The sequence below is a fragment of the Mobula hypostoma genome (genome assembly GCF_963921235.1).
Source record: "Mobula hypostoma chromosome 8 unlocalized genomic scaffold, sMobHyp1.1 SUPER_8_unloc_1, whole genome shotgun sequence".
Lineage (NCBI taxonomy): Eukaryota > Metazoa > Chordata > Chondrichthyes > Myliobatiformes > Myliobatidae > Mobula > Mobula hypostoma.
The window spans coordinates 1,102,579-1,115,139 of NW_026948120.1; the positions used below are offsets into that span (position 1 = coordinate 1,102,579).

At 46.2% G+C, this 12,561-nt stretch overlaps 1 protein-coding gene across 2 annotated transcripts; it reads left to right on the forward strand.

Moving 5' to 3' along the window:
- Nucleotides 1-3,615: 3,615 nt before the first annotated feature.
- LOC134341159 (complement C1q tumor necrosis factor-related protein 3-like) lies at nucleotides 3,616-10,485 on the forward strand. Of its 2 annotated transcripts, none has more exons than XM_063038950.1 (2): nucleotides 3,616-3,700; nucleotides 10,043-10,485. In XM_063038950.1, the coding sequence occupies exons 1-2, from the start codon at nucleotides 3,622-3,624 to the stop codon at nucleotides 10,438-10,440; spliced, it is 477 nt and encodes a 158-aa protein (XP_062895020.1). In that variant the 5' UTR covers nucleotides 3,616-3,621; the 3' UTR covers nucleotides 10,441-10,485. The 2 variants fall into 2 exon arrangements, 1 of the variants encoding a protein (XP_062895020.1); XR_010016718.1 differs by lacking the exon at nucleotides 3,616-3,700 and adding an exon at nucleotides 3,861-3,940 and having other exon boundaries at nucleotides 10,043-10,144.
- Nucleotides 10,486-12,561: the final 2,076 nt, after the last annotated feature.

The window sequence follows — 12,561 nt, forward strand, 5'->3', positions numbered from 1 at the left end:
TTAGTTTAGGGTTTTCTTTGTAGCCCTTCTTACATAAACTTACGAACCATCAAATAGTAGTGGTCCCAGCACGGAGCCCAGGGAAACACCATCAGTCGCAGGCCTCTGCTCCAAGAAATAAACCCCTACCATCACCGTTTGCTTTCTACAACTGAACCAATTCTGTATCAAATTGGCCAGCCCTCCCTGGATCCCATGCGATCTAACCCTCCAATCAGTTTTAATATCGCTGGCATTTGGCATGAAATTTGCTGTTTTATGCAATACCTATATAATAGCAAAAAACTAGAAATGACAACAAGATATATATAAATGAATATATTAAATACAGTAAATAGTGTAGAGAGAGCGAAAAAGGGAAAAGTAGGGAGGCAGTGTACATGGGTTCATTGTCCATTCAGATATCTGATGGCGGAGAGGAAGAAGCTGTTCCTGAGACATTGAGTGTGTGTCTTCAGGCTCCTTGATTGTAGCGATGAGAAGAGGGCATGTCCTGGGTGATGTGGGTCCTTAATGACGTTTGCTGGCCAACATTCCCTCTAATTTGCAATGACCAGTGTGCACAAAAATCTTGTGCTCTGCTTTTTTTTTTTTTGCCCAGTGACAACAACGTGAGTGCACTGAGTAATTTCTTCCCAAAAAAAACCAGTGTAAATAAGCCAGTTCTAAAATCAGCAGAAAAATCATCGCAAACCCTGTGTTGTCAACACCGTCCACATCTGAAAATGGAAACGGGAATCTAACAGTGTAGGATCGTGAAATATGCTTAACATGCCAACGAGGTAGAGGGGACAACCTTTTGTGCGCGGTGTAAATCCCTTTGTGCGCGGCAGCAAACGATGAGTCTGCGCGCACACAGCTCAGAGGGAACATTGACACTGGCTCATCGAGGCATCACCTTTTGAAGATGTCTTTGATTCTGGGAGGCTAATGCTGGCTGAGTTTGCAAATTCCTGCAGCTTTTTCCAATCCTGTGCAGTGGCCCTTCCATGTGGAACCTTATCAAAGGCCTTACTGAAGTCAATATAGACCACGTCTCCCTCCCTGCTCTTGACCTTTTTGGTTACTTTTTCAAGAAACCCTATCAAATTCATGAGACACAGTCTCCCACACACAGAGTTGTGCCGACTATCCCTAATCAACACTGGGTTCTTCCAAATGTTAGTACATCTATTCCTTGAGAATCACCTCTAGTAACTTACCTACCCTGACATTATGCCTGTAGTCTATAGTTCTGAGGGTTTTCTTTGTAGCCTTTCCTACATAAAGGCACAACATTAGCCAGGAGTTATTGAGTGGACCCAGAAGGGTTACACAGACAAGGATGTGGGGGCCAAAGAGGTTGGCAGAGACAGAAAGAGGCATAGGGGTCAGATTTGTTACACGGACGGGGAGGGGTGTAGAAGCTGGAGGAGTTTACGCAGAGGCTGGGAGGGGTGTAGGGACTGGAAGTGGTCACAGAGACGGGAAGGAGTCTATGGGCTGGATGGGATCACAGAGTCAGGGAGGGGTGTAGAGACTGAATGGGTTGTGTGCATAATGTTTATCTGTCCCAGAACGTTAACTAACTTTCCTGTGGACTTCGGTGCGGTTTTGAAACTTCCCCGATCTCTGCTGGATTCCCACGTTGGATCACAGACAGCAGCTGTGCTCCCACGAGAGAGGAAAAGAGACCCCACCTCAGTCACCAGAGACAGAGGATTGAATCGTTGGAGAATGAAGGTCCGATTCAGTCCTGAGAACCGGGTGGGGGTCACATTGGATCTTTTAATCTATATGGATTCTCACTCCGTCCAGTCTCTGAGTATAGATTCATGATATACACTGTCGTTGAAGAGCTGTAGAATTAAAAATGAAGCAACGGGTGGTGAGGGAGTTTTACAGTGTGGGAAGGGTGGTGAGGGGGGAGCCCCTGGTTGTGAGAGGGGTGGTGAGGAGCTAGCCGCTAACTGTGGGAGGAATGGTGAGGAGGGAGCCCCTCACTATGGGAGGGGTGGTGAGGAGGGAGTGCCAAACCGTGGGAAGGGCAGGGCAGAGGGAGTCCCCTGCTGTGGGAGGGCACCGAGGAGGAAACCCTCCTTTCTGTGGGAGGGGTGGTGAGGAGAGAGTGGTGCACTAGGAACGGGTTACCCAGTGGGTTTAAAGGGAGTGGGAAACAAGATCCCACTGGGTTTAAAGGAAATAGGAAACGGGGTCCTGATGGGTTTAAAGGGAATAGGAAACGGAGTCCTGATGGGTTTAAAGGGAGTGGGAATCAGGGTCCTAGCGAGTGTAACAGGCATGCAGGAAGATTGGAATTTCTGAATAGCTGGATCAGGACTGTCCTGTAATGGGGAAGTAATGGTTATGGGATACACGGCACTGCCCTGTGTCATTCAGTAGATGGAGAGGAGGGACTGTCAACGGATAAGGGAAGTTGTCCAACCCTGAGGGCCACACCACTAAGTTTGGCTGTGCTGATGTTAACCATGGCATGTGTTTATGTTCCCAGGGATTCTGGCTCTTCCTTCTTCCTTGCTGGCCCACCTTTGGGAACGCCACTTCCGATATCTGTTCACGATTCTCCAAGGTAAGTCCCTTCCTCCTCCAGTCTGTCCATTCTTACCCCTATGGTTGCATGCAGTGGTGTGTAGCAAGAGAGTGAGGGGTGTAGTGGGTGCTTGATGGCGATCAAACACTCAGATAGGCAGAATGGCCTGATTCCGTGCTCCACTCTCCCTCAGTATGTCCTGTAGCATGACGCACTTTCCTCACCACGCCTCCCACAGCGTGCTCTCCTCAACCCCCTCCCACAGTGTTCCCTCCTACCGTCCCTCCCACAGTGTTCCCTCCTACTGTCGCTTCCACAGCACTCCCTCCCACAGCGCTCCCCCACCCCCTCCCACAGTGTTCCCTCCTCACCCCCTCCCACAGCGCTCCCCCACCCCCTCCCACAGCGTCCCGCCTCACCCCCTCCCACAGCGTTCCCTCCTCACCCCCTCCCACAGCACTCCCTTCTCTCCCCCTCCCACAGCGTTCCCTCCTCACCCCCTCCCACAGCACTCCCTCCTCACCTTCTCCCACAGCGTCCCCTCCTCACCCTCTCCCACAGCGTCCCCTCCTCACCCTCTCCCACAGTGTTACCTCCTCACCCCCTCACACGGCCCTCCCTCCCCACCACCTCCCCACAGCACTCCCTCCTCACCCCCTCCCACAGCGTCCCCTCCTCACCACCTCCCTATAGCACTCCCTCCTCACCCCCTCCCACAGTGTTCCTTCCTCACCCCCTCCCACAGCACTCCCTGCTCACCCTCTCCCACAGCATCCCCTCCTCACCACCTCCCACAGTGTTACCTCCTCACCCCCTCACACGGCACTCCCTCCCCACCACCTCCCCACAGCACTCCCTCCTCACCACCTCCCCACAGCACTCCCTCCTCACCACCTCCCCACAGCATCCCCTCCTCACCACCTCCCACAGCGTCCCCTCCTCACTCCCTCCCCACCATCTCCCACAGCATTCCTTCCTCACCCCCTTCCCACAGCGTTCCCTCCTCACTGCACCTCCCGCGGCACAGAAAGAGTGGACCGTACCCTGGTTTTAAATTCTTTTAGGTGAACCTTCAGGATTTACAAGCTGCGATGAATAAGACACAAGACATCAAATCTCTCAAATTGAAGATCTCCCACATTGAGCAGGAGGCGTCTGTGCTCCACAGCAGTAAGTACTCGCGATATCCGTGCCAAATTGATTCAGGAATTCACCAGTGAAGCAGCGATCTGCAACTAAAGTACCTTTCTCGTTCATTTTTCTGAACCTTGCTGAAAATGGAAGTATTTTTACACATTCCTAATTGCCCCTTTCGAAGTAGGTGACAGCTGACTGGCTGGCCCCACGGTTTGTGAGAGCAGCGCGGAGGGAGCTGAGAGACTTGTAAAGACAACAAGAAGGTGTTGGCAGGTAACAACACTCACGGAATGCTGGGGGAACTCAGCAGGTCAGGAATTTATTGCCACACATGGCTCTGGAGGTATTGGGCATATATAAAGTGGAAGTTGATAGGTTCTTCATTAGTAAGGGTGTCAAAGGTTACAGGGAAGAAGCCAAGAAGAATGGGTTTGAGAGGGATAATAAATTAGCCGTGATTGAATGGCAGAGTGGACTCGACAGGCCGTATGGCCCAATTCTGTTCCTATGCTTTATGGTTTTATAGTCAGGAGGGAAATGGACATCCCATTTATTCTGGTTTGTACCCCCTTCCTTTCTAGTCCTGATGAAGGGTTGCGGCCCAAAAGATCAACTGTCCATTTTCCTCCATGGATGCTGCCTGACCTGCTAAGTTCCTCCAGCATTTTGCGTGTTTTGCTCAAGATTTCCAGCATCTGCAGAACCTCTTGCCTCTACATATTGGTAATCTGGTTTATTACTGTCACAAGTTCTGAGAGACAGTGTGAACCTTACTGTACTTTCTCAGTGGCCACTTTATTATGTTTTGTAATTCCAAAACATGAGAAGCTAATTGAAAGGAAAACAAGAGAGACAGGAATGCAAGTCTTAGTTTGTTTTAGTTACTTTAAGCGAGGCAAGCAGTTATGACGTGGTAGAGTCAGGATGTATGCAACTCACTTATTTTTACATTTAACACACAATGAATTATTTAAGTGAACAGGAATGCTTAATCGAACAACATATTTACATTATTGCTCAAATACTACTGAAATATTATATACGCAACAGTTCTCCCTGCTTAGCTATAAACTCCAACTCAATATGGAATGCAACACAATATTCAACAATATACACAATATATTATTCAATACAACTACTACACAGACATCCATGACATAGCAATTTTTAAATTGTCCCATTCGGGCCCAAAGATTTAATCGCTGTGGAGGCTTTCTTACTCTTGTGTGATAATATCTTTCCTGATGAGGGAGGCCACTCTGCTCGGCAGGTGAGACTCGTGGCTGTGGAACAACCTCAGGTTCCAGAGCCTCCTCTGCGGTGGTTCTACAAGTTGACTCTGACACTGCAGCAAGTGGTTTGGACAGCTCTGGATGCCTTTTTCTTCTTCTAGTTTGTGCATCTTGATCTTGGGAAGACGCATTTAGTTCACTGACATATTCTATTATTGATCCTACTATTATCGATATACATTAATGATTTAGATGAAGGGATTAAAAGTAACATTAGCAAATTTGCAGATGACACAAAGCTGGGTGGCAGTGTGAAATGTTGAGATAATGCAGGATGACTTGGACAGGTTGGGTGAGTGGGCAGATGCATGGCGGTTGCAGTTTAATGTGGGTAAGTGTGACATTAACCACTTTGGTGGCAAGAACAGGAAAGCAGATTACTATCTGAATGGTGTCAAGTTAGGAAAAGGGGATGTACAACGAGATCTTGGTGTCCTTGTTCATCAGTCACTGAAAGTAACCATGCAGGAACAGCAGGCAGTGAAGAAAGCTAATGACATGTTGGCCTTCATAACAAGGGGAGTTGAGTATAGGAGTAAAGAGTTCCTTCTGCAGTTGTACAGGGCCCTGGTGAGGCCCCACCTGGAGTATTATGTACAGTTTTGGTCTCCAAATTTGAGGAAGGACATTCTTGCTATTGAGGGAGTGCCGCAGAGGTTCACGAGGTTAATTCCCAGGATGGCGGGACTGTCATATGTCGAAAGATTGGAGCGACTGGGCTTGTATACACTGGAATTTAGAAGAATGAGAGGGGATCTGATTGAAACATGTAAGATTATTAAGGGATTGGACACGCTCGGGGCAGGAAACATGTTCACGATGTTGGGGGAATCCAGAACCAGAGGCCACAATTTGAGAATAAGGGGTTGGCCATTTAGAATGGAGTTGAGGAAAAACTTTTTCACCCAGAGAGTTGTAGATCTGTGGAATGCTCTGCCTCAGAAGGCAGTGGAGGCCAATTCTCTGGATGCTTTCAAGAAAGAGTTAGATAGAGCTCTTAATGATAGTGGAGTCAAGGGATATGAGGAGAAGGCAGGAACGGGGTACTGATTGTGGATGATCAGCCATGATCACAGTGAATGGCGGTGCTGGCTCGAAGGGCCAAATGGCCTACTCCTGCACCTATTGTCTATTATCTACTATTGCTCCCTTTACGATCTGATTTCTCCTCTTGGTTTCTTCACCCACAACATCATCTGACAAATCCTCTGTTTTTGATTCTCCACTAACTCTTTTCTCTATGGCCTTCCATTCATCCAGCTGGGCTTTTGTCTTTGCATCTGCTGTTGCAAGCAGCTACTTGAAGTTCATGCAATAACCTTAATGCACACAGAGTAGATTCTGGTTCTTTATACTCACAAAAGCTAAATGCTGGCAACTTTCCTGAAGCTCCTAGAGCTTTCTTCCAACTTAGAACCAAGCAGGGTTTCACAAGTTACTGCCTGATTAACATATCAGAAGCTTTCTCAGATATGCTGCCTACAAACCTGTCAAACCACTGCTCTTGTCGCTTCCACGCTTTCTCTGAGCAGCATGGTCCAATACAATTTCCAACCACAGGCACAGAAGTTGACACCAACAGTTGTTTGCACTCTCTTGGGCAACCGTTCAAGGTGTACAGCATGAAGGCAGTTTTAGCATTACCCAGAAACTTTCTTAAATCGCTTTCAGTTGACATTTTGCAGGGGATGTGGGATGCAAATGGTGGCTGGATCTCCAATCAAGTTGTAGTTGCCTCAGCAAATTATACCTTCATACTGGCCCTCTAGTTTTTGCCACATACAAGACTAATGTGGCTTGCTGGTTGCTGTATTTCACAGTTACGAACGTCATTTCCACAGGAATTATCTTGTCTCTAGTATAATTTCTTTGTTGGATATCTGCAGACTTCAGTTTAGTATCTTTGAAATGCAATTCAAACGCATTTTGTAGAATGAATGAAACAGCTGAGCCACCGTCCGATTTCATTTTAATTAGTTTGCTGTTCCCTTCTGGTGTAAACCATATTGCTAGTCTATTGTTAGCTTTCACATTGAAACTCTTTAGGCTACCCAGTCATTCTTATCATTATCAGATTTTTCAGCAACAGTGTGCAGTTTAGAGCTCTTCTTGAAACCACAACTTGATTTTTAATCTTTTTCTCTACCCTATGCGGTCCATTTATTTTTGTCTGCCCAACATGCTCTTTGTATGTGTCCTAGTTTGGTGCATTTTCTGCAAGTTTCACCTTTAAATTTGCACTTAACTACTGAATATGAGCCCCTGCCACACGGTAACACAATTTGATTGGCTAGGCCAGTTTTGGTTTAGACATTGCAATTTTGTTCACACTCACTTTCATTCATGACTGCAACTCAATTGTGTTTGTCTGCTGTTTCTATTGATACAGCTATTTCAACTGCTCTTTTAAATGTAAGTTGCGCTTAGTTAGGAGTCCTTTTTGAATGCTTTCTTGTAAGATTCCACAAACTAAATGATCTCTCAGTGCATCATTATACTCATTACTGAACTGACAATGCTCAGACAACTTCTTCAATTCAGACATATACATTGACACAGCACCCCCCCCCACCTTCCTTTTGATTCCACTTACAAAACCTAAAGCATTCTGCAATCAACAATGGCTTCTGTTCTAAATGTTCTTGCATTACTTTCACAATATCAGCAAAGCTAATTTGGCTGGTTTGGTTGAAGCAGTCAAGCTCCTAAGCAAACTGTATGCTCTTCCACCCAAAGTACTCAGCAAAACTGGTATTTGTTTCTCATTGGCTATTCCATTTGCACAATTAGCTCAGTATACATATTCCAGTTATCTGTCATGTAATAAAACATGTCTAACTTTCCAATGTATCCAGCTATTTCTGTTCTTTTCTTATGATTATTATCACCTGGTACTCATTCTCTATGAACCTGTGAATCCTTCTGTAACCTGTCTTTTTTTTAAACTTGTCCACTTTCTCCCCTTGTGGGGAAAAAAATGTGCTGCTTTATTGTACTTGACTGTTTCGCTCTTGCAAAGAAAGAGTGCTGTGCTTTTTTTTAAGCTCAGACATCTCACTGCACTTCAACAGGTAGGTTGTTGTCTGGGTCTTGTTATTAAAGTACCTTGGCACCACTGCTATGTTTTGTACTGAAACCCCAAAACATAAAAAACTAATTGAAAGGAAAACAAGAGAGCCAGGAATGGGAGTCTTAGTTCATTTTCTTTAAGCAAGATGCCAAGTGGTTAAGGCATTGGACTAGCGACCTGAAGGTTGTAAGTTCAAGCCCCAGCCGAGGCAACGTGTGTTGTGTCCTTGAGCAAGGCACTTAATCACACATTGCTCTGTGATGACACTGGTGCCAAGCTGTATGGGTCCTAATGCCCTTCCCTTGGACAACATTGGTGTGGTGGAGAGGGGAGACTTGCAGCACAGGCAACTGCCGGTCTTCCATACAGCCTTGCTCAGGTCTGAGCCCTGGAGAGTGAAGACTTTCCAGGTGCAGGTCCATGGTCTCGCAAGACTAATGGATGCCTTAAAGCAAGATGCACACATAGGACATGGTAGTGTCATGATGTATGTAATTCACTTATTTTTACATATAATGCATAATGAGTTATATAACTGAACCACAATGGTTAATCAAACAACATATTCACAATATTATTCAAATACTACTAAAATACGAAATACACAATACACCTGTACATTTTCAAATACCTAACCAGACAATTATATGGCAGCAAATCAATGGGCAGGCAGACATGGTCTAGAGGTTTACTTGTTTAAACCAAACATCAGAATGGGGAAGAAATATGATCTAGGTGACTTTGACTGCAAAATGATTATTGGTGCCAGACCAGGGGGAGGGGGGTGGGCTTGAAATTGCTGATCTCCTGGGATTTTCATGCACAACAGTCTCTAGAGTTTACAGAGAACAGCGAGGGGCAGTTTTGTGAGTGAAAATGCCTTGTTAATGAGAGAGGTCAGACAAGGACGGCCAGACTGATTCAAGCTGACAGAAAGGCAACAGCAACTTAAATAACCACACGTTACAACAGTGGTGTGCTGAAGAGCATCTCTGAACACACAACACATCAAGACTTGGATGGGTACGCAGCAGAAGACCACACCGGGTTCCCTTCCGGTACCTAATGTGTATGCCGAGGTCTCTCTGGTCTCAATCATTCCCAGGGCCCTGCCATTTAACATACAGGTTCTGTCCTGGTTTAACTTCCCGAAGTACAACTCACACTCATCCAAGTTAAACTCCACCTGCCATTTCTCAGCCCACTTCCCCTTAGACAATCTTCTTCACCAACCACCATACCGTCAATTCTGATGTAATTGGCAAACTTGGTAAGCACAATAACTGCACTCTCGTCTAATCTGTTAATAAAAGTTGAGTATTGTATGCAAATCTGGTCACAATATTGATCGAAACAGGAACTAGAGGGCACAACTTAAAGTGAGAGTGGAGAGATTTATAGGAGCCTGAGGGGTGACTTTTTCTCCTTGAAGTTGATGGGTGTATGGAATGACCTGCCAGAGGAAGTGGTTGAAATAGATATATTAACATCGTTTAGAGGACACTTGAATAGGTAACGGATAAGAAAATTCAGTAAATCAGTCTATTATTGTCAAACGTACGGAGATTTAGTGAAAAACCTGTCTTGCTCACTGTTCATACAGATCGGATCATTACACACTGCATTGGGGTAGAACAAGGTAAATCAATAACAGAACGCAGAATAAAGTGGAGCAGCTACAGAGAAAGAGCAGTGCAGGTAAACAATAAGGTGCAAAGTCATAACAAGGTAGATTATGAGGTCAAGAATCCAATTTATCGTACTAGGGGACCATTGAATAGTCTTATAACTAGGGGTAGAAGCTTGCCTTGAGCCTGGGGATACATGCTTTCAGGCTTTTGTATCTTCTGCCCCTTGGGAGAGGGAGATGTCCAGAGTGGGTGGGGTGATTGATTATGCCAGCTGCTTTACCAAGGCACCGGGAACTGTAGACTTATTTTCAACGCTGCAATTCAATTCCCACGTAAGGATGAACTCCTCTGAGTCTCACTCGCTGTTAATTCTTGCTTGCAGATGTGCCGAGGGTTGTCTTCAACTTGCGGGTCTCCCTCGGAAGAAACCCCAGCTCGCTGAACACACTGACGTATGACAGCGTCCTGCTCAACGAGGGCCTAGCTTATGATCCCACCTTCGGCATCTTCACAGCCCCTGTGGCGGGGGTCTACTCCTTCTCCTTCTCGCTGCTGGGCAGCCGGGTCACAGTGGAGTCGCTCGTACAGCTCATGAGGAACGGGGTGCTCCAGAACTACATCCAGAGCCGGATGGGGCGGTGGCAGCAGCAGACCTCCTCGGGCAGCGCCATCATGCCGCTGGGAGCAGGGGACACGGTCTGGGTGGAGCTCTCCCGGGGCTTTGCCTGGAACGAGCTGGACTCCCTCGGCTTCCAGGCCGTCCTGCTGTGGAGGACCTGAGGGCCCCCTTCCTCCTGGCCCTGCACAAGCAGGCTCAGGATGGACATGGAGGAAAGTGGGTTTGGAGTATGTTAGGAATCATTGTGGGGTTGTGATATTATGGATAGCATAATTGAGGATGACCTAAAAAGAGAACCAGTCTTCAGGAAACAAACCCTGCATAAAATTAAACTTCCAACTGACACTTTGTGGCTGGTAAGACTAATCACTGGGTGTGGGACAGTGCAAGACAATAGATGAATAAACACAAGAGGTTGTAGGAAAATTTGAACAATGCATTCAGAATGCTGGGGGAACTCAGCAGGTTGGGCTGTTATCTATGGAAGGGAATAAACAGTTGATGTTTCACAATGACACACTTCATCAGGACTGGAAAGGAAGGGGGAAGAAGCCAGAATAAAAAGGTGGGGAGGGTCCTTTACCTTTTCCACCTCTCTCCTTCTCAACTTCTTTCTTCATCCCCTCTTCCCTCACCCACCTTTCTGCTCTCCTGGTCTCACCTCTCACCTGCCAACTTGAACTTCTTCCCCTCCTCTCACCTTCTTATTCTGGCTTTATTCCCCCCGCCCTTCCTTTCCAGTCCTGATGAAGTGTCTTAGTCTGAAACGTGGACTGTTTATTAACCTCCATAGAAGATGCCTGAAATTAGATGATTGTTCCTGCTATTAGTATATTATTAAAGATATATCCCTGCCATTTAATGCACAATTCCACATCTGTGGAGAGGAATAAACAGTCAACATCAGGACTGGGAACGTAAGAAATGGAGACTCCCTCTCACTGTGATCTCCGGCTTGTACCATTCCCCTTCACCCAATCTTCCTGCTTTGGCTTCTGCCCCCATCCCTCTCCAGCCCCAAAGGAGAGTCTCAGTCTGAGTACCAAGTGTTGCCCAGCCCACTGAGTTCCTCCAGCACCTTGGCTTTGTTGCTCGTTGTTGCAATATCTGCAGATCTCGAGTGATCGCACGGCCCAGGGCAGATCTGTTCTGTCGTTTCACCTCGGACAAGAGAAAACCTGCAGGTGCTGGAAATCCGAGCAACACACACAAAACGCCGGAGGAACTCAGCAGGCCAGACAGCATCTATGGGAAGGAGTACATTCGATGTTTTGGGCCGCTGCCCCTCATCAGTTCCTCCAGTGCTTTGTGCGTGTTGCTTGTCATTTGACCTTCTGGTTAGTTGTACACTCAAGGAGCCACCCTCCAACACTGTAACAATAGGGGTATGTTTTGGGTGTCTGGAGTTTCTGCTCAGCGACTTTCAGAACAGAACCAGTATTGAATATTATCAGAATCAGAATCGGGTTTATTATCACCGGCATATATCGTGAAATTTGTTAACTTAGCATCAGCAGTTCAATGCAATACATAATATAGCAGAGAAAAAATAAAATAATAATAATAAATAAATAAATAAATTACTGTATACAGATTTTGAATAGATTAAAAGTCATGCAATAAAACAGAAATAATATATATTAGAAAAGTGGTGTTCCCAGCTTCAAAGTCCATTTAGGAATCGGATGGCAGAGGGGAAGAAGCTGTTCCTGAATCGCTGAGTGTGTGCCTTCAGGCTTCTGTATCTCCTACCTGATGGTAACAGTGAGAAAAGGGCATGCCCTGGGTGCTGGAGGTCCTTAATAATGGACGCTGCCTTTCTGAGACACCACTCCCTAAAGATGTCCTGGGTACTTTGTAGGCGAGTACCCAAGTTGGAGCCAATTAAATTTACAATCCTCTGCAGCTTGTTTCAGTCCTGTGAAGTAGCCCCTCCATACCGGACAGTGATGCAGCCTGTCAGAATGCTCTCCATGGTACATCTATAGAAGTTTTTGAGTGTATTTGTTGACATGCCAAATCTCTTCAAACTCCCAATGAAGTATAGTCGCTGTCTTGCCTTCTTTATAACTGCATTGGTATATTGGGACCAGGTTAGGTCCTCAGAGGTCTTGACACCCAGGAACTTGAAACTGCTCACTCTCTCCACTTCTCATCCCTCTATGAGGATTGGTATGTGTTCCCTCGTCTTACCCTTCCTGAAGTCCACAATCAGCTCTTTCATCTTACTGACATTGAGTGCCAGTTGTTGCTGCGACACCACTCCACTAGTTGGCATATCT